This window comes from Ornithorhynchus anatinus, chromosome X5 (genome assembly GCF_004115215.2).
Source record: "Ornithorhynchus anatinus isolate Pmale09 chromosome X5, mOrnAna1.pri.v4, whole genome shotgun sequence".
NCBI lineage: Eukaryota > Metazoa > Chordata > Mammalia > Monotremata > Ornithorhynchidae > Ornithorhynchus > Ornithorhynchus anatinus.
This window is the reverse complement of record NC_041753.1, coordinates 8,034,457-8,055,022: the sequence shown is the minus strand read 5'-3', so window position 1 is coordinate 8,055,022 and position 20,566 is coordinate 8,034,457. Positions and strand designations below refer to the sequence as shown.

The 20,566-nt window shown below is 60.6% G+C and overlaps 4 protein-coding genes across 9 annotated transcripts; 2 read left to right on the top strand and 2 right to left on the bottom strand.

Moving 5' to 3' along the window:
• Positions 1–675: 675 nt before the first annotated feature.
• Positions 676–4,631, top strand: APOM (apolipoprotein M). Its single transcript, XM_029055411.2, has 6 exons — positions 676–921; positions 1,243–1,397; positions 2,400–2,473; positions 2,862–2,960; positions 4,166–4,261; positions 4,510–4,631. Exons 1-6 carry the CDS (start codon positions 808–810, stop codon positions 4,533–4,535), a joined length of 564 nt encoding a protein of 187 aa, XP_028911244.1. The 5' UTR covers positions 676–807; the 3' UTR covers positions 4,536–4,631.
• A 674-nt stretch (positions 4,632–5,305) lies between these two features.
• On the bottom strand, positions 5,306–6,934 carry CX5H6orf47 (chromosome X5 C6orf47 homolog). Its single transcript, XM_029055397.2, has one exon. It carries the CDS (start codon positions 6,381–6,383, stop codon positions 5,658–5,660), a length of 726 nt encoding a protein of 241 aa, XP_028911230.1. The 5' UTR covers positions 6,384–6,934; the 3' UTR covers positions 5,306–5,657.
• Positions 6,935–10,304: 3,370 nt separating this feature from the next.
• On the bottom strand, positions 10,305–17,149 carry GPANK1 (G-patch domain and ankyrin repeats 1). Of its 4 annotated transcripts, none has more exons than XM_029055382.1 (3): positions 17,034–17,149; positions 11,962–12,776; positions 10,305–11,005 (listed from the first exon to the last, which is right to left on the bottom strand). In XM_029055382.1, exons 2-3 carry the CDS (start codon positions 12,537–12,539, stop codon positions 10,552–10,554), a joined length of 1,032 nt encoding a protein of 343 aa, XP_028911215.1. In that variant the 5' UTR covers positions 12,540–12,776; positions 17,034–17,149; the 3' UTR covers positions 10,305–10,551. The 4 variants fall into 4 exon arrangements, with proteins under 4 accessions (XP_028911215.1, XP_028911218.1, XP_028911216.1 ...); XM_029055385.1 differs by lacking the exon at positions 17,034–17,149 and adding an exon at positions 14,334–14,384; XM_029055383.2 differs by lacking the exon at positions 17,034–17,149 and adding an exon at positions 14,277–14,353.
• CSNK2B (casein kinase 2 beta) lies at positions 14,572–20,354 on the top strand. Of its 3 annotated transcripts, none has more exons than XM_029055401.2 (7): positions 14,572–14,734; positions 17,990–18,072; positions 19,120–19,222; positions 19,319–19,434; positions 19,561–19,636; positions 19,763–19,952; positions 20,092–20,354. In XM_029055401.2, the coding sequence occupies exons 2-7, from the start codon at positions 18,001–18,003 to the stop codon at positions 20,180–20,182; spliced, it is 648 nt and encodes a 215-aa protein (XP_028911234.1). In that variant the 5' UTR covers positions 14,572–14,734; positions 17,990–18,000; the 3' UTR covers positions 20,183–20,354. The 3 variants fall into 3 exon arrangements, with proteins under 3 accessions (XP_028911234.1, XP_028911232.1, XP_028911233.1); XM_029055399.2 differs by having other exon boundaries at positions 14,572–14,829; XM_029055400.2 differs by lacking the exon at positions 14,572–14,734 and adding an exon at positions 17,471–17,550.
• Positions 20,355–20,566: the final 212 nt, after the last annotated feature.

Genomic DNA, 20,566 nt, shown 5'->3' with positions numbered 1-20,566 from the left:
TTTCAGCTGCTCTTAGCCAGTTACGCGGAGCAAAATCACAAGCCCGGACAATGCCCCACACGCCACTTCTAGAGGCGACGCCACCCACGTGTTGCTTTTTCTGGGCTCCTGCCCGACCCTCCCACGTACCCCCGTGCCTTCGCTTTTCCCTTCCCCGTATCTGTACGGAACCAGATGATAACCGAACCGGGCACGTGCGGCCAGCTTGGATCCCTCCAGTCCCGGGGATGAGGTGGCCGCTGCTGTCGCCACACAGGATCACCGTTCACAGACCAACGTGAGCGTCATGTATCGACGACTCAGCCGCCATTTGGAGGAAGTATGTGACGTTCCCCTCGACCCAGCATGCTAGGTCTCTTCGGGGGTGGACCGCCGACCAGCCGACCCTCGCTCCAAAGCCTTTAGATTTCCCTCCCAGGTCCCTCTGAACCGGGATGCCTCTCCCGAGCCACGGAGGCCGCAGCAGAGGATGAAACTAAAAACACCAGACACGAAAGGTGGGCATCTGGTGCCGTACCAGTGCGAGACATAGGCCAGACCGGCTGGAACCGGACCGTCCAGAATAAATCTGAGAAAACGGCTGCACTGCTCAGCCGGGGGGGGGGGACGGGATAGAGCTAGAGCGGAGACTGGGAGGGGAAGGGGGATGGATTTGGCTAGGTAAACATCAGGAGTTAGGTTGGAAAACACCATTGGAGTTACTCATTAGCGGGCTTGGGGTCAAGAGTCAAGGCGAGGGGAGTGGACACTGACCCAAGAGAAGTGGCAGGATACAGTCTCACTCCGAGCTCCCATCAATTCCCCGCGATGATCCACCAGTTCTGGACGTATCTCCTTTACCTGTACTGGAGCCTCCAAAACAGCATCTCCAGGTGTCCGGGACCCACCCCGCTGGTCATCCCTGGCCCACATGGAGAAGAGGTATGATGGGGAGAGTTGGGGGGAGGGAGAAAAGGGGATGAGGACCCAACAGTCGGGGAAAGAAGGCCGGGGAAGAGTCGTGGGGAATGCTCCAATTAGCCCTGACTGAGGGTTAAAAGATGGGGCCCCAAGAGGCCGACCTGAGGGAGGACAGAGATGAAGTTCTCTCGGGGAGTTAAAAGGGGAGAAGGGAAAGGGATGCTGGCAGGAGAATAAGGGGGAGGTGAGAGGTTTGGGGGTCTTGGGGCCAGGGCTCAGTGAGTGGGGCGGGAGGGGTGTGTGGGTGACTCTGCCCGCCCCACCCAACTCTGTCGCTTCCAGTTTCCAAGGACCTATTTGGGGTACTGGCACTTCATCGCCGGGTCAGCGCCCACCCCGGACCCGCTGGCGACCTTCGATCCCGTGGACAATATCCTCTTCCACTTGGTCCCCGGCTCCACACCCCTAGAGCTGTACCTCCGAGCCTCCATCCGCATGTGAGTAGGGACCACGCCCAACCTCTCCTCCTCCTCCTCCTCCCTGCCTCCCGAAACCCTGAGTCGAGCCCTCCAATTGGCCGGTTTTTTGGTGCTATTAAGCGTTTACCATGTGCCAGCAACTGGGCTAAGCACTGGGGTAGATACAAGGTAATCAGTTTGGACACAGTCCATGTCCCACATGGGGCTCTCAGTTTTAATCCCCATTTTAGAGATGAGGGAACCGAGGCCCAGAGAAGTGAAGTGACTTCTACAAAGGTCACACAGCAGATGAGTGGCAGAACAGGGATTAGAGCCCAGGTCCTTCTGACTCCCAGGTCCGGGCTCTCTCCACTAGGCCACACTGCTTCTCTGCCTACTCCTGTCAAGCTCTCAGACCACTCCATTGGGTCATTTGGGGTCGATCAGGTTGTGTGATCCTTGGGCAAGTCGAGAAGCCACGTGGCCTAGTGGACAGAACCTAGGTCTGGGAGTCAGGAGGACCTGGGTCCTAATCCCGGCTCTGTCACTTACTTGCTGTGTAACTCTGGGCAAGTCACTTCTCTGTGCCTCAGTTCCCTCATCTGTAAAATGGGGCCTGAGACCGTGAGCCCTGTGTGAGACATGGACTTAGCCCAACCTGATTAGCTTTGGCCTACCCCAGCGCTTAGTACAGCACCCAGCACATAATTAAGCGCCTAACAAATACTAAAAAAAAAAAAGTCATTTCTCTGTGCCTCAGTTCTCTCATCTGCAAAATGGGGTTTCAGTACCCATTCCATATCTCCTACTTAGACTCTAAGCCTCATGTGAAGGACCTGATTAACTTAGTACAGTGCTTGGCGTATAATTAGCCCTTAATTCCACGTTTATTGAGCACTTAACTGCGTGCAGAGCACTGTATTAAGTCCTTGGGAGAGTCTGATATGACAAAGTTCAGAAGCACGTTCCCTGCCCACCACGAGCTTCCAGGCTGGAGGGATTGAAGCCCATCGTCCCCCGCCCCGTCCTGCATTTCTCCAGGAAGAATGGACTCTGCGTCCCCAGAGAGTGGACCTACCTCCTGGCCAAGGGAACCACCAATCTCAGGATTGAAGGTCAGTTCCCCTCCTCCATCTGCCCCTACCTCCATCAATCAACCAGTCAATTGTATTTATGGAGCGCTTACTGTGTGCAGAGCACTCAACTTAAGCACTCGGGAGAGGACGATATCAATCAATGATATTTAGTGTGCACTTACTATGCACAGAGCACTATCTTAAGCATTCAGGAGAGGACAACAGAATTAGCAGACACTTTCCCTGCCCGAAATGAGCTTCCAGTCTAGAGGGGGGAGACGGAGTTGATCGACACGTTCCCTGCCCGCAGTGAGCTTACAGTCTAGAGGGAGTGTACGGTAAGCGCTCAATAAATATGATTGATGGATTGATTGATTCCTGGGCCCTCCGGGGACCCCCACCTCACACCTTTGTCGACCCTCTTCAGGCCGTCCGAATATGAAGACAGAGCTGTTCTCTGCCCCCTGTGCCGAGAGCATCATCCTGAAGGAGACGGGGCAGGATTACGAGCGGTTCCTCATGTACTGTGAGTGGGAGAGGGAAGGGAGGCTGTTGGAAAGGGGAGGTGAGGGAGGGAGGGACGGAAGCATGGGCGGCTTCTGGAGGGAGGCAGAACCAGTGAGAAACAACAGCAAGGCAGCGAGGAAAGCAGTGAGAAGTAGTGCGGCCTTGTGGATAGAGCACGGGCCTGGGAGTCAAGAGGACCTGGGTTCTCATCCCGGCTTCCCCTCTACATCATAAGCTTACTTTGGGCAGGAAATGTGTCTGTTTCTGTATCTGTTTACTGTTATATTGTACTCTCCCAAGCGCTTAGTACAGTGCTCTGCACAGAGTAAGCACTCAATAAATACGACTGAATGAATGAAACAAATGGCTCCGCCACTTGTCTGCTGGGTAACCTTAGGAAAGTCGCTTCATTTCTCTTGGACCTCAGTTCCCTAATCTGCAAAATGAGGATTCGATCCCTGTTCTCCCTCCTATTTAGATTGCGAGCTCCATCTGGGACCTGATCGTCTCGCATCTATCCCGGTTCTTAGTACAGCGCTTGGCACATAGTAAAGGCTGAACATTGTTTTCTTTTTTAATGGAACTCGTTAAGTGCATGCTGTGCTCCAGGCACTGTACGAAGCACTGGAGTAGAAACAAGATAATCAGGTTCGACACAGTCTCTGTCCCGCATGGGCCTCAGAGTCTGAATCCCTATTTTACAGAAGAGGTAACTAACTAGCACAAAGAAGCAAAAGTGACTTATTCAAGGTCACACGGCAGACCAGTGGTGGAGCCAGGATTAGATCCTGAGGACTGCATCCAACCTGATTAGTACCTGGCACATACTAGGCACTTAATACCTTAAAAAAAAACCCAAACCCCCCCCAAAACAACCCAGATTCAGGTCCTCTGACTCCCAGACACGCTGCTTGCCAAATGGCACCATTATTATGACTTGCTCTACCCTCTCCGCACTAACTACTACCTACTGCACACATGCCCTCAGCACGTGCTCAATAAATACATTCGGTGGCTCTTCCCAGCAGGGCGGGCTGTGGGGAGGCAGGGCTGGGGGGTGAGGGAGAGTAGAGGGGATAAAGGCCCTCGGGGTCCCCGGGGAGGGGACCCTATGATGTCACCCAGATGACATCGTCTTGGGAGCTCGGAGATGACAGGGGGGGAGCGGGCCGGGCCCTCCGGGATGGAAGAGATTCAGCAGGCCCCATCTCTCGCTCCCTGCAGCCCGGTCCCCGGCTCCCCCGGCCCGCTGTGTGAATGATTTCCAGGCCCTGGTCTCCTGCTGGAACTTCACCCTCCTGCAGACCCCCCGCCAGCAAGGTGAGGTGGAGGGCGGCGTGGGGCGGAGGGGGGGGGGGTAGTGGGGGCCTCAGGATGGCATGGGTAGGGCTCTTTTGGACTGGCGGCTAAGGGGGTGGGGTTTCAGAATGGTCATCGGAAGGGGTGGGGCTTTACCCAACTGGTGCATCACCAAGGGGTGGGATTTTGGGGGTCTTGTGGCTGGGGCCTTGGACAGTCCAGGAAGAGGGCGGGGACTGGTTTTTCCACACCTCCTTCCTTCTCTGCAGATGCCTGCATGTTGACCAGCAGTTGAGCGGCCTCTCCTGGATAGGGGGGCGGGGGTGTGATCCATCAGGACCGAGAAGGCCTAACTTCCCTCGAGGAACAATAAAAAGGGCTTTCCCGATAATTTTTTCCCTCTTATTTTCTGAAATCTGTTAAGCGCTCACTATGTGTCAAGCACTGGAGTTAATCGGGTCACACAGAATCCCCATCCCAAGTGGGGCTCACGGTCAAGTAGGAGGGAGAACAGGTATCCAACCCCCATTTTGCAGTTGCGGAAACTGAGGCACAGAGAAGTGACCTGCCTGAGACCACCCAGTAGGCAAGCGGCAGCCCCGGGGTGAGAACCCGGGTCCTGTAACCCGGGCTCTTTCCACTGCGCCACACTGCTGATCTCTTTTTTAAACGACGGTATTTTTCGGTGCTTTCTACGTGCCAGGCGCTGTACTAAGCGCCGGACCTGCACTGAGGGCTTCTCTGATGGTACTGGGGAGAAGGGCCCGGGAGGAGGGGGCCCAAAGCCCAAGGAGAAACCTGCGCCCCGGTCCCCTTCCCCCAACCCAGGGATCCGGACGACTCTTGGGCCTCTGGTTCCCCTAACATCTGATGTCCAGTCTTCGGGGCTGCCGTGTCCTACGGACCCGGGTCCCCCGACTTCCCAGCTCTCCCTCCCCCTCCGCCCTCGGCCCACCCCCGACCGAGATCCCACTCCCCACTGTCCCCCCCCCCGGTATCCGGGCAGCTCACCTCCTCTCCCCCTCCCGGCTCCCGCAGCTCGGCGACCGCACAGAGGAGACCGAGAGGTGGCAAGTTCCCTTTATAGTGGTTCCTCGGGGAGGGAGACGGGGAACGTGGCTGGTGCTGACCCGAGGGGAGAGCCTCCCCCAGGCCCATCCCCATCCCGACACCCCTCTCACGGGGCACTTTTTTGGTTTTAAAAAAGAGGAAAAAGAAAAGCAAAGGTGAAACGGCAGCTGGTGAACTCCGGGGCAGGGCCCTCTCGTCCCCGCCCCCCGGGGTCTCCATGCCTCTGCTGGGGTCTCCGTCGGTCCCCTCCTCGGGCTGGGACCATGGCGTCCACTCCCCCGATCCCCCTCCGGGGTCTCTGATCTCCAGCCTCCCCGGCAGCTCCCGGGCCTCTCCGGGTCTCTGGTCAGAGGGCTGGGGTCCCCTCCACGTCCTCCTCTTCTTCATCCTCTCCATCGGGCCAGGCCTCTCGGCTCCCATCCCCGGCCTCCCTCGGAGCGGAGGCGGCCTCCTCCTCCTCCTCCTCCTCCTCCCTGAGGCTGACGGCCAGGACCAGGCCCTGCAGGAGGCCGAAGAGGCAGGCGAAGTGGACGGGGTAGGCGGTGAGCAGGGCCAGCAGGGCGTGGAGGGCGTGCAGGGCCAACACGAAGGAGAGCAGGCCGTGCAGCCAGAGGCCGGCGGGCCCGCGGAAGCCCAGGGCCTCCAGCAGCACCCGCAGGGGCGGCGAGCTGAGGGCCAGCAGGGCCGACAGCAGCAGGTCCAGGAGGTGGCGGGTCAGGTTGGGGCAGATGCGGAGCCGCTCGGCGGGGCTCAGGCTCCCCGAGAACTGGGGGCCGCCCCCCAGCTCCCCGGCCCGGCGGCTCCGGATCCAGCCCAGCAGCCTCTGCCGGCGGCCCGGCTGCACGGGGGGGACCCCCAACCCGTCGCGGGCCCGGGGAGGCCCGGGGGGCCCGGGGTCCTCCCCGTCGCCCGCCGTCTCCGGGGCGCTGTCCCACTCGCTCCCGGAATTCTCCGGGGAGCTCTCGGGCCTCGGGAGGTCGGGCCCGGGGCCGGGGGCGGGCCCGGGGGGGTCCCCCGCTTTCTGGCGGCCCCAGGGCCGGGGCAGCCAGCCGGCCAAACGCCGCAGGAACATGGGGGCGGCCCCGGGCGGAGGGGCGGAGGGACGGGCCCCTCCAAATCCCAACGTTCCCGAGAAGCCCGATTCTTCAGCTGGGGGAGGGCAGGAGGCGAGGGCCGGTGACCTCCAAACTCCGGGACCTTCTCTCCGGTCGCGGGGGGCGTCAGGGTGTGGACGGAGGTGGCCGCCTCCGGAGGCGGGGGGTCCCGGGCCACCTGGTCGGCGGGGTCCCGGTCAGCAGCTCCGAGGGTCGGCGTGGCGGCTCCCCAGACTGTCCTCCGCCCCCTCCGACGGCGCCGGGGGGCCGGGGGCGCCCCTCCGGATGTGTCCCCCGGCCGGACCCCCGCGCCCCCGGGGATGCGGCCGGGACGGGGCGGCTGCGGGCCCCGGAGCCGGCGGGGAATCCCGAGGTCAACCCGCCCGGCGAGGCGGGGCCCGGGGCTCCCCCCGAGCTCAGGGGGGGCCCGACCCCCGCAGAGCGGGGCCGGGGGCGCGGAGCGGGGCCCCCGCTGGGCGCCCGCGAGCGTCTGGGCCTCCTCGGGGGGTCCGGGCAGGGGCCGCCGAGACCGGATGCGGCGAGGGATGCGGCGGGGGCGGGCGGAGGGAGCCGGAGGAACCTCCCCGGGGCGGGGCCAAGGCCAGGCCACGCCCGCATCCCTCGCGGTCCCGCCCGCCTGCACCAGGCCCCGCCCGCCTGCACCAGGCCCCGCCCGCCTGCACCAGGCCCCGCCCTCCCCGTCAGGGCCCCCTCCCGGGCTTTGATTGGCATCCCGGGCCGAGGCGCCCTTCCTCACCCACCTGCCGGCCCGGGGCCTTCTCGAAGCCCCACATGGAGGCCTCTCAGCCCAGGGACGGGGATGGGGAGGGAGGAGAGGGGGCCTCTCGGCCCAGAGACCGGGGAGGGCGGGTGGGGGAGGTCTCTGACCCAAGCGGGAGTGGGGTGAGGAGGCCTCTGACCTGGCCAGGGTCTCAACTGCCACAGCAGCAGCACCAAAGCTTCTAGAGGTGAACAGAGAGGAAGGAGAGGTCGGCCCACAGCCCCCGGGGAGGGATCGGGGGGTGACCGTGTCTCCCGAGCGCTCGGTACACGGCTCCGCGCTCGATGAATACCATCGATCGAGCCGTCGGAATCCTTGGAGGGCATTTCTGGAGCAACTGGAGGGTGGGGTTGGGCTGGACCGAAAAATCGCCTACAGGTTTGGCAGCTCGACCCACACAGGAGGGAGACGGGGAAGGCGAAAGAACGATAAACGGAGGCAGAGAGAGAAGACAGATGGGGAAAGGCAGAGAGAGGGGGAGAGAGCGGAGGAAAGGGGAGAGGTGGAGTGAAGTGAGGCGGTCTGTCAGTCCTATTTGAATGCGTACTGTGTGCAGAGCACTGTACGAAGCACTCGGGAGAGGACAGTATAACGATAAAGACACATTCCCTGCCCACGACGAGTTCACAGTCTGGAAGGGGAGACGGACATTAATATAAACGAATAAATTACAGTTATGGACATAAGTCCTGTAAGGGGAGGCTAAGATGAGAGTGGGGGAGAAGGGAGGGATCCCGTCCATCAACTGTATCGGGCTCTCCCAAAGCGCTTAGTACGGGGTTCTGCCCCAAGTAATCACTCAATAAATGCCACTGATTGATTGAAGACTGTAAGGGGCTAAGATGGAGGGAGACACAGGGAGGAGGAAGAGAAAGAGGAGCAGGTCTGGGTGCAGAGCTCTTGGTAGATGATTTCCCTGCCCACAGCGAGCTCACAGTCTAGAGGCGGAAGGAGCCGGTGGAAGCCACAGAAGGTGATGAGGTGGCAGGGCAGGGGGAGTCAGGTCCCGGAGGGTGTCCCCAGTGCCCTTCTGCTCCCAAATCCTCACCCACCCCCTTAATCACAGTAGTATTTATTAAGCGCCCACCTGGAGCACTGTGCTGTCTAAACACTTGCACAGTGCAAAATAAACAAGTGACCCCGTTTCTTCCCCTCAAGGAGCTCACACCCAGGGTAGCAGAGGGAGATGGAAAGGGCTGTATAAGTGGAGAGGCCGAGATTAATAACTGAACAAACGTACAGAGAATCAAAGACAACGGTTTTATTTTAAAACTTGATGGGTTTTAAAAGGCCCTTTCTGGAAACCTTACATCTGGGCCTTAATTTGGACCTAAATGGATCTTGGCACCATCTTGGAGTGGCTAAGATGGTGTCATCAGAGAAAGACATCACCATTCTGTTGGCTTCTCTCTGGCCTCTTGTGGTTTGTCTTTTTTAATGCTATTTTTGTTAAGCACTTACGCGGTGCAAGGCACTGTACCTAGCTAATCAGGTTGGATGAACACAGTTCCTGTCCCATGTGGGGCTCACAGTCTTAATCCCTATTTTGCTGCTGAGGGAACTGAGGCCCAGGGGTTCTGGGCCCTGAAGATCTTAGTTGGGGGATCCCTCTCTTTAGTCAGGAATCCAGGGTTCTAATCCTGGCTCAACTGCTGCGCAAGATCTGGGGCAGGTCACTTTTTAAAAAATGGTCTTTAAGTGCTTACTGTGTGCCAGACACTGTACTAAGTACTAGGGTAGATCGATGAATTGTATTTAGGGGGCACTTACTGTGTGCGGGGCACTGAACGAGTAAATACGAGTTAATCAGGTTGGATGCATTCCCCGTCCCACATGGGGCTCACAGTCTTAATCGCCATTTTGCCGAGGAGGGAACTGAGGCCCAGAGAAGTAAAGTGACTTGCCCATGGTCACTCAGCAGGCAAGTAGTGGAGTTGAGAGTAGAATCCAGGTCCCTCTGACTCCCAGGCCTGTGCTCTATCCAATAGGTCATGCTGCTTCTCATTTGATCTCTCTGGAGATGGAAAGCACTACTCTCCCTCCTCTCGTCTAGACTTGCGGCAGGGAACATATCGACCAACTCTGTTGTACTGGACTCTCCCAAGTGCTTAGCTCGGCACTCTGCCTACAGTTAACATTCATTAAATACCCTTGATTATTTGTCCAAAAAGGGAGATGGAAGCTTAGAGGGTTGGGAGGTTACAGTCCCTTCAACTTCCTGGTGTCTTAAAATCCTGGAGGAAGGAAGCTGAGCCACCATCTGTAAAGTGGGGATTGAGACTGTGAGACCCACGTGGGTCAGGGACCATGTCCAACCCGATTTGCTTGTATCTTCCCCAGTGCTTAGTACAGTACCTGGCACACAGTAAGCACTTAACAAACACCACAACTAATATTATTATTATTATCAGAAGAGCTACAGGGGCAGAGCTGTCCAAGCCAGTGATTCCACTCTGTGTTTGACAGACTTATAATGGTGAATAGCAGTCCTTTTCGGGGGAGCATTACATGACCCGGGTGAGGAGACCATACACCAATCAACGGAAGCAGCGTGGCCTAGTGGGTAGTGTCTGGGCCTGGGAGTCAGAAGGACCTGGGTTCTCATCCCGGCTCCGCCACCTGTCTGCTGAGGGGTCTCAGGCAGGTCACTTCACTTCTCCGGGCCTCAGCTCCCTCATCTGCAAAATGGGGATTATGACTGGGAGCCCCATGTGGGACATGGACTGTGTCCAACATGAGTCTGGCATTTAATGCACCGCCTGGCACATAGTAAGTGCTTAATAAATACCAGGTAAAAAAGAAGGGGTGCTATGGGCGCCAGAGGGGATCTGGGACTGGAGGCCCAAGGGAGAAGAGGGTGAAGGGGTAAGGGGCAAGAGAGTGGAGTTTTGGGGAGGAAGGGGTAACCAGTAGGGAGAACTGTACAAAGGAGGGCAGGTCTTTCTCTTCTCCCGTCTCTCCCCAGCCCACCCCTCAGTCCTTCCAGGAGGAAGGAGACAACGTTCGGTACAGAGCCCAGCCCCCTGGGCTCTGCTCCCTTCAGACCTGATCACCGGGCCAGAATCGCACCCTCAACCGCTCTTCCTTCCCCCCCCCACCCATCCCTATCCCACACAAATAAACAGGAAAGAGGAAGAGTTTATTCCCCTGCCCTGCCCCCGCCCTGAGCTGATCCACCTAGGCCACAGTACAAAGGTGAGAGTTGGGCCTGAGAAAGCCAGGGATCAGAGCCCGCGGAGGCCAGAGGGAGCAGGGTCCACGTCGGAGGAGCTGGAAATCAAAGTTTTCCTCAGCCTGGGGGAGGCAGGGGTACCCATGAGTTAGAGTTCTCAGATACCGAGGGTTGAGGGCCACGGGGCCAGAGGTCAGAAGTCAAGGTTCATGTAGGTCCTCAGGTTGCGCTCCCAGGCCCGGCTCTTCTCTTCCCGCCGTTTCTCCTTCCTCTTGCCCAGCGTGGCGGCCCTGGGGGTCCGGAGGTCCCGGTCCGGCCCCCTCACTGCCCGAGGGTCCCCGGCGGGGAAGTGGGTGACGCGGGGGCGGGGGGGCTGCCCGTAGCCCAGCCCCTCCTGGTCCCGTTTGAGGACAGTGGCCACGGGCTCCGCCCGGCCCTGGCCGTGGGGCCCCAGCCCCGTCCCCGGCTCCCAGCCCCCCCGCAGCAGCAGCCGGAAGCCCGGGCTGGACACGGGAAACCCCGGCGGCGGGTGCGGGGGGCGGGGCCCACGGGGCAGGGCCAGCAGGTGGGCGGTGGAACTGGCGTGGTTGGCGTCTCGGAAGCAGGTCTGGCAGACGTCACAGTAGCGGGGTTCAGGCGAGGGCGACCTGGAGGGAGAGGCGGCTGGGTGAGCGGGGGCCAGAGGGCGGGGCTTCTGGGGGGATTTGGGGATGGGGGGTGGTGGGGAATGGGAGAGGCAAGACTACTTTACAATGGAGAAGCGGCACGACCTAATGGAAAGAGTCCAGGCCCGGGAGTCGGAGGACCTGGGCTCTAATGCCGGCTCCGCCACGGGTCTGCCGTGAACCCTTGGGCAAGTCGCTTCATTTCTCTGGGCCTCAGTTTCCTTATCTGTAAAATGGGGATTAAGACTGGGAGGCCCCTGAGGGACAGGGACTGTGACCAACCTGATCTACTTGGATCTACTCCGGTCCTCAATACAGTGCCTGGCACCTAGTAAGCGCTTGACAAATGCCATTGAAAACAAAAAAAAGGTTCCTGCTGTGAGGCCAGGGGCACTGAATGGCTCTGTGCCTCAGTTTCCCCTGCCAAACTGCCGGGCTCAAATACGTGTTCTCCCTCCCTCTTAGCCCACGAGGGACTTGGGACCGTGTCCGATTCATTCATTCATTCATTCATTCATTCAGTCATATTTATTGAGCGCTTATTGTGTTGATTCTATTTATTGCTATTGTTTTTGTCTCTCTGTCTCCCCCGATTAGACTGTAAGCCTGTCAATGGGCAGGGATTGTCTCTATCTGTTGCTGAATTGTACATTCCAAGTGCTTAGTACAGTGCTCTGCACATACTAAGCGCTCAATAAATACTATTGAATTAATGAATGAATGTGTGCAGAGCACTGTACTACGCACTTGAGAGAGTACATTATGACAATAAAGAGAAGCATTTCCTGCCCACAATGAGCTTGCAGTCTAGATACAAGCTTATAGTCTAGAGATCTGAGAGATCAGTCCAATCTGGTGGGAGACCATCCCGCCCACCCCAGCGCTTGGCTCACAGTAGGCGCTCCACGAATTCCGCAAGCATCACGACGGGGGCTCACCTGGTCTCCGGAGGCCGCGGTCGGCCGCTGTCCCTCACCAGCCTGGCCACCTCAGGGAAGCCCGCCTCCTCGGCCAGCTGGGCCGCGTCCCGACCGCCGGGCTCGCAGACCCCCACCCAGGCGGCCCCACGGCTCAGCAGGAAGCGCACGGCGTCGGCCCTCCCCGCCCGGGCCGCGCACATCAGCGGGGTCCACCAGAAGGCGTCGTGGGCGTTCACGTCCCCGCCCCCGCCCGGCTCCAACAGCCCCCGCAGGGCCTCGACGTCCCCGTCCTGGGCCGCCTTCAGGAGCCTCGGGAGGGTCCGGCCCGCGGGCGGCCGAGTCCCTGGCCCCCCGCGGTCCCGCCCGCCACCCCTCCTCCTTTCCTTCCCCTCATCGGTCCGCCCCGCGGGGGTCCGCCGGGCCCTCAGGGGGCTCCCCGCGCCCACCAAGTCTTCATAGAAGCTGCGAGCCGCGTCCCCATCCAGGGGGGACCCCCGGCTCGGCTCGGGGGGCTGCTGGGGCCGCTGCTCCCCATCTTTCCACAGGTCGCCGGGGTCCTGCGCCGGGGTGAAGGCGATCAGGGTGGGGTGGGTCATGGCCGTGGGAGAGAGGAAAGCGCCGGGCTCTTCGGAGGCCGAGCCGCCCCTCTGGGAGACCCCGTGAGGACGGCCTCCTGCACCCCGGACCCTGGGGAAGCCTTGGGGAAACGGTCGAGCCTCCTGTGGGGCGATGAGCAGCGAAGCTCCGTCCTGGAGCCTGAGCGGACGATCGGACGATCGGAGCCTTGGGGCAGAGTGGCGTCTTCGGGAAATGGGCTCTGTTGGTGGGATCTCCTAATGGGACAAAGAGTCTTCATTTCCCTTATATCCAAATAGCCTCATCTCTCCCGTCGCTGACCTCTTGCTCACAACCCTCCCTTCTGCCTACAAATCCCCTCCCTCTTCACTTCCAACAGACCACCGCTCTCCCCACCTTCAAAGCCTTATTTAAATGCTCATCAATCAATCGATTGTCTTTATTGAGCGCTCACTGCGTGCACAGCACTGTACTAAGCGCTTGGGAGAGTAACAACATAACATATTCCCTGCCCACAATGAACTTACAGTGTAGAGGGGAAGACAGACATTAATATAAACATATATATGTATAAAGAAATGATGGCTATGGAAATAAGTGCTGGGAGGCTGGGAGAAGGGATGAATAAAGGGAGCAAGTCAGGGCAATGCAGAAGGAAGTGGGAGAAGAGGAAAGGAGGGCTTAGTCAGGGAGATCGTTGTGGGCAAGGAATATGTCTGTTTAACATTATATTGCATTCTCCCAAGTATTTGATATAGTGCTTTGCACACAGTAAGCACGACTGAATGAAAGAATGAATGAATGGGATGAGCCTTCAATAAGGCTTTGAGGCGGGGGAGAGTACTGTACTAAATTCTGTATTACTGTACTAAGCGCTGTACTAAGAAGCAAGCTAATCAGGTTGAACAAAGTCCCTCTCCCACACAGGGCCATGCTGCTTCTATGTACCGAGTCCAGCCCTCAGTATGGTCCCTGGCACATAGTAAGCGCTTAACAAATACCATGTAAAGAAAGAAAAAGCCCGCCTCCCCCTGTAGACTGTGAGCTCTTGGTGGGTGGGCCTTGTGTCCACCAATTCTGCTGTATTGGACTCTGCCGGGCATTGCGTGCAGCGCTCTGCATATAGTAAGTGCTCAATAAACAGAAGCGGCGTGGCTCAGTGGAAAGCGCCTGGGCTTCGGAGTCAGAGGTCATGAGTTCGACACCCGGCTCTGCCACTTGTCAGCTGTGTGACTGTGGGCAAGTCACTTCACTTCTCTGTGCCTCAGTTCCCTCATCTGTAAAATGGGGATTAAAAGTGTGTGAGCCCCACGTGGGACAACCTGATTACCCCGTATCTCCCCCAGCGCTTGGAACAGTGCTCGGCACCTAGTAAGCGCTTCACAAATACCAACATTATTAATAGACAGCACTGATGGATAGATCAAGTGCCCCTGCCGTTTGCACTGTGTGGGGCCCTTGGGAACGTACCACTGAAGACCACGAAGCAGCCGGGCCCGAGAGTCGGAAGGACCTGGGTTCTAATCCCGACTCTGCCACTCGTCTGCTATGTGACCTCGGGCCAGTCACTTCACTTCTCTGGGCCTCAGTTCCCTCATCTGGAAAATGGGGATGAAGACTGTGAACTCACGTGGGACAACCCGATGACCCTGTATCTCCCCCAGCGCTTAGAACAGCGCCCTGCCCAGAGTAAGCGCTTAACAAATACGAAGATTAACATTATTATCGTGACGAGGTCCCGCCCCGGGCGACCGTACCGATTCCAAAGGGGTCTGGCCCTTTAAGTCCCACGACCCCTGCGCGGAGGCGCTTACCCCCTCCGAGGGGCCGAGGGCCGTCCGGATCGGCGGGCGCCCCGCGCCTGCGTACGAAGCCCACCGGAAGCGGAAGTGGCCCCAGCGTACGGAAAAGCCGCGGCGCAGGCGGACACATCATGGCCCCCGCCAGAGGGCGTCGGAGGCCGAGAGCGCCTGCGCGGGCCCCGCCTCAGCGCGTGCCGCGGCCCCGGCCGTTGGGCGCGTTCGACGACTCGTTGACCGGCGCCCCACAGTGCCCTTGGCCCCTGGTGGGGGTGGCCCACCCGACGGGTCTTCCCGCCCTCCGCGGGGCCCCCTCCCCGGGGGAAGGTGGGCCGGACCCCGTCTAAGTGTATCCTTCCGTTAAGCCAACGAAGGCGAGCTCACCCCTCACCTTCACCCTAAGCGGCGTCCATCGGGTACATAGAGACCCCCGCCCAAGGCCGGGGCTCCAGGCGCGGGGACATGGAGAAGGGGAGAGGGGCAAACGCCAGGCTAGTTGGCCCGCTGACAGGTAGTCTCTCTCGTGGGCCGCACGGGGAGCGTCTGGGCCTAACCACTCCCCCTCCCGGCCCCGGGGGCGGCGGGGCGGGGAGCCGATGGGCTGGACGGGGGAGGCCGGAGGGACACCGGGGGCACGGGGATTGGCGTCAAGGAACCGAACGAGGGCTGGGACTGGGAGGGAAGCGAGCTTCGGCATTCACATCTCCAGGCAGTTGGTGGTATTTATTGAGGGTTTACCGTGTGCGGAGCACTGCACCAAACGCTCTGGAGAAGGTGACACCTCCCCGCTCTAGTCTCCCTCCCCCCGCCGCCACTGCACTTCTGTCCCACTCGAGCATTTAATCAACCAGTCAATCAGTGGTTCGTCGAGATCTTACCGTCTGCGGAGCACTAGACTAGCGCTTAGGAGAATACAGTCCACCTCCCCACCCTATGCCCCGTCCCCCAGCTGCCACTTCGCCCATGCCCCACTTGAGCATTTAATCCCATTGTGGGCTGGAACGTGTCTGTTGTTAGAGTGTACTCTCCCGAGCCCTTAGTACAGTGCTCTGCCCATAGTAAATACTCAATAAATGTGATTGGTTTATTGAGTACTTACTATGTGTTAAGCACTTGGGATAGTTGGGATAGTAAACTTGTTCCCTGCCCCCAAGGAGCTAACAGTCTTGTACTCGTCATCCCGCCCCCCCCCCCCATAACACTTAAATCTGTAACTTAAACTCTATTACCACCTCAATCAATCAGTGGTATTTATTGAGTGCTTACAGTGTGCGGAGCGGTAAGCATTTACGAGAGTACTACTAATAAGCACTATGTGCCAGGCACTGTCCCGGGCATTGGGGTAGATACAAGATAATTGGGTTGGACACAGTCCAGGTCCCACCTAGGGCTCACCGTCTTAAATCCCCATTTTACAGATGAGGGAACCAAAGCACAGAGAAGTTAAATGACTTGCCCAAAGTCACACAGCAGACGTGGCAGAGCCAGGGTTAGATCCCGTGACCTTCTGACCCCCAGGCCCGCTAGGCCATGCTGCTTCTCTACAATGTAACAGAGTTGGTAGACGTGTTCCCTGCCCACCGTGAGCTTAATTTATTTTAGGGTCTATCTCCCATGCTGAACTGTAAACTCCCTGGGGGGCAGGGATCCCGCCCACTGACTATTGTGTGCTCCCAGGCACAGAAGAGAGTGCTTTCTCAGAGTCGGTACACAATAAAGAGAAGCAGCGCGGTTTAGGGGAAAGGTCATGGGCCTGGGACCTGAGTTTTAATCCCAGCTCCATCACGCATCTGCTGTGTGACCTCGGGCAAGGCCCTCCACTTCTCTGGGCCTCGGTTCCTTCATCTGTAAAATGGGGATTAAGACCGAGCGCCTCCATGTGGGGCAGGGACTGGGTCTAACTCGATCGGCTTGTATTCACCCCGGCGCTTGGGAGAGTGGCTGGCACACAGTAAGCCCTTCAGTGATACCACCAAGAAAAAAGTGGGGTCTCCCAAATGCAGAGCACAGCGCCCTGCACGGGGGCGGGATTCAAGAAATCCGACTTAGAGGCAACGGTGAGTTCCCGCCAGATTTCCCTGCTCCTCGCCTGTCGACTGTAAGGCCTTCCCAGACTGAGCTCCCCTTCTCCCTCTACTCCCTCTACCACCCCCCCTTCACCTCTCCGCAGCTTAACCCTCTTTTCCCCCCATCTCCCTCTGCTCCTCCCCCTCTCCCTTGCCATCCCCTCAGCACTGTACTCGTCTGCTCAACTGTATATATTTTCATTACCCTATTTAGTTAATTTAGTTAATGAAATATACATCGCCTTGATTCTATTTAGTTGCCATTGTTTTTACGAGATATTCTTCCCCTCGACTCTATTTATTGCCATTGTTCTTGTCTGTCCGTCTCCCCCGATTAGACTGTAAACACGTCAAACGGCAGGGACTGTATCTGTTGCCGACTTGCTCATTCCAAGCGCTTAGTCCAGTGCTCTGCACATAGTAAGCGCTCAATAAATACTACTGAATGAATGAATGACTGTAAGGCCCGTGGGGGGCAGGGAACCCGACTACCAACTCCGCTGAACCGTCCTCTCCCAAGCGCTTAGCCCAGTGCTCCGCACCTAGTTAGCACTGGGTAAACACCACTGATGGATTCCAATGTCTCTACGCCGCCGGCTCGTCGTGGGCAGGGCAGGGCAGGGCAGGGCAGGGCAGGGCAGGCGCCTACCCGCTGTGTTGCACTGTCCTCTCCCGAGCGCTCGGGCCAGTGCTCCGCACCCCGTCGGCGACTAGAAAGCGGCCCTCCTCCCGGCTTGTCCTTCCGGCCCGGGTTTCCCCCCTGACCTTCCCCCTGCGGCGTTGGCTTCCGGCCGCGGCCCCGGCGCCCCGGCGGCTGAGCCCGGCGCGGGCGCGCGGGGGCCGCCGGGAGTCCGAGTCCCTGTGGCCTTGGGGTCCCGGGCCCGGCCGCCGCCGCCGTCCCGGCGCGGACTACAACTCCCGTCGTGCCCCGCGGCGCCCCGGCATCTGCGCGCTGCGCCCCCTCCCGGCCCGGCCCGGCCCGGCCCCCATTTCCACTCCCGCCGCTTCCCCCCTCCTTCCCCCCCCCGCGTCCGGCCGTCCGTCCGGCCGTGCGTCCGTCGGTCCGTCGGCCGCCGTCCGGGTCGCGGCCTCCGCCGCCGCCGCCGCCGGGAGCAGCTCGCCTTCCCGCCCTCGGCGCCCCGCCCCCCCCGCCCCTTCCCCGGGAGGTGAGAGGGTCGGGGGGGGGGAGTGCGGGGGGGGGGTCCTCGCCCCTCCGGCCCGGGGCCAGCGGGGGGGCACCCGGGCGACCTGCACGGGGGCCCCGGCCGACCCCGGCGGCCGCCCGAAGTTGGGCGGAGGGGGCAGCCCGGGCTGCCCGAGAGTCGAGGACCGGGCGGGCCACGGGGTCTCCTGGCCCGAGGGGAAGGGGGCGGAGAGCGGGGGCCGGGGAGCGGGGGCCGGGGTCGGACCGCCCCGGGGGCTGGAGGCTGGGGGGGGGGGGGGGTCCGGGTTGGGCGCCCCCCCAGCGTGAGGCTGGAAGGGGTCGGGGCCTGCCCCGGCCCGGGGAGGCAGCTGGGGGGCGCCGCCGGGCCCGGGGGGAGGGGAGGAGGGGGAGAAGGGGGGGGGAAGCAGACTGCCCTCTTAAGACCGCCCCCCCGCCCCCAGGAGACGTGAAGATGAGCAGCTCGGAGGAGGTGTCTTGGATTTCCTGGTTCTGTGGTCTCCGTGGCAACGAGTTCTTTTGTGAGGTGAGGTCTCCCCGCGGCCCCCTTCCCCTTGTTCTCCACATCCCCCTGCTCACTTTCTCACGGCCGCTCTCTGCCACCATGCCAGCCTTTTCCGCTCTAGCCATCGCCCTGCCCTTTTATTCCCCAACTTCCAACTCCTTCTCCCCTCCCCCACTTCTTTCCTGGAGGTTCATAGCCCCTGCCCCAGAACACCACCCTCCCACCCCCATCCAGCTCCCCATACCCTTGGACACCCTGGCATCCTGCCCCTTTAGGCCCCTGGCTTTTGCACTTCCCACCCCGACTCCGGCTTCCTCCCGCCCGGCCCGGGACTCTCGTGTTTTCAGACCCACCTACCACCCCCGGAGACGATCCTGGCTAGGTTCCCGCTCCTCTTGGCCCAGCCTGGTGGGACTCCCTCAGGAGTTTAAGGGGAGCCACTCTAGGCCCTCGGACTTTGAGGGTAAAGGGCAGTGCCGCGGCTGCCGGCTTCTCATTGCGAGCATGGTGGGCCACGAGAGAGCCATTGTTTGGGGGCCCAGAGAGGTCTGGGGGCTAGCGGCCCCGAGGTGTGGATGTCTTGGGATCCCGGGGTCCCAAGTCAAACCAGAAGGGGGCTTGGGCCGAGCAGCATGCCCTCCCGGGCGTTGGGTTCACTCTCTCCAGGGCATCGGGGTCGTTCCCTGGACTGCCGGGAGGACTCAGGGTCCGGCCGCCCTCGGGTGGACCCACTGGGCAGAGGTGGCCATACCTGAGCCCGCAGGGACTCCCGACCGGCAGCCCCAGCTCACGTGGCAGGGTTCTCTCGGGGCAAGGGGAGCGGGGCTTCAGGCTGGGGGTGACCCGTGGGAGTTCCCCCCCAGGAGAAAGGAGCTGAGCAGCCGCGGGAGCAGACTGGGGGGAGTGGAAACCCCCGGTCGGGGAGAGGTTGGTGTCTCGTGCGCCAGAGATCCCTCAGACCCCAGGCGCTCTGGTCTGCAGGGCCCGCGGGTGTGGATTCAGGGGGCTTGGGCGGTGGGGAGGGGCTTCCCGCCAGCTCCCCCCTGACTCTAGTGATGACCCCCTCAGGTGGATGAAGATTACATCCAGGACAAGTTCAATCTGACGGGCCTCAACGAGCAGGTGCCGCACTATCGCCAGGCACTGGACATGATCCTGGACCTGGAGCCCGGTTAGTCCCAGCCCCGTCCCCACCCTGAGCTCCCCGGGTTCTGGGCTGGGGGTGGGCCTGGGGGGCGGGCGCTCATAGGCGGGGCCTGTGTTCCAGACGAGGAGCTGGAGGACAATCCAAACCAGAGCGACCTGATCGAGCAGGCGGCCGAGATGTTGTACGGCCTGATCCACGCCCGCTACATCCTCACCAACCGCGGCATCGCCCAGATGGTGAGAGGCAGGCGGGCGGGTGCGAGGCGGGCTCCGTCCCCAGTCTCCCCTCCCCCAACCCTGGCGGCCCCCCCGGGAGAGCCGGTCGCCCCACCCAACCCTCTTCCCCTCCCCACCCCCCACCAGCTGGAGAAATACCAACAAGGAGATTTTGGGTACTGCCCCCGGGTGTACTGCGAGAACCAGCCCATGCTGCCCATCGGTAAGTGCGGGCAGAAGCGGGAGGGAGCACCCCGGGGTGGGTGGGGAGGGAGCCGGCGGCATCCCCTCCCCACCCACCAAGACACGCACACAGTCTGACCCGAGCCCCTGTGCTGGCTTCCCCCAGGCCTGTCGGACATTCCCGGAGAAGCCATGGTGAAGCTCTACTGCCCCAAGTGCATGGACGTGTACACGCCCAAGTCTTCCCGGCACCACCACACAGACGGGGCCTACTTCGGCACCGGTTTCCCCCACATGCTCTTCATGGTGCACCCCGAATACCGGCCCAAGCGGCCTGCCAACCAGTTCGTGCCCAGGTGCGCCCGGGGGCCAGGGGCTTGGTGGGGGTCGAGGGGCCCTAGGGTCCTGGGGGAGGAGGGCTATTCCGCCCCGGGCTTGGATCTCGGTTCTGCTCCCCCGACCCCCTCCATCCACCTTCTCCGTGTTCCCCCACAGGCTCTACGGGTTCAAAATCCACCCCATGGCCTATCAGTTGCAGCTCCAGGCCGCCAGCAACTTCAAGAGCCCCGTCAAGACCATCCGCTGAGCCCTGCCCTTTCGCCCCCCCTGTCCCCCGCCCTGGCCCCTGCGGCCTCCATCCTGGGTTGTGTGTGCTTTTCTCCCCCCACCTCTCACCCCCAGCCCTGGTTTTTAGTTTAAGTTAAAAGAGGAGTCATTATTGTGTCCAGAAACTGTGGAATAAAATGGCAGAAAAGGTCCCCCAGAGTCAGGCTGGTGCTGATGGGGGCGAGAGCCAGGCCCTCCCCCCGCCCCCGTCTTCTGACCCCGGAGACAACGTGGAGGTGAGCTGGGGGAGGGGAGATTGCACCCCACAAAAGGGCCAGGGCAACTTCTTCCAGGTCCTGGCCAGGCCCCGGCCCAGTCACCCTCCCTGATCTCGGGGTCCGCAGCAGCCCGGCGTACCCTGTCC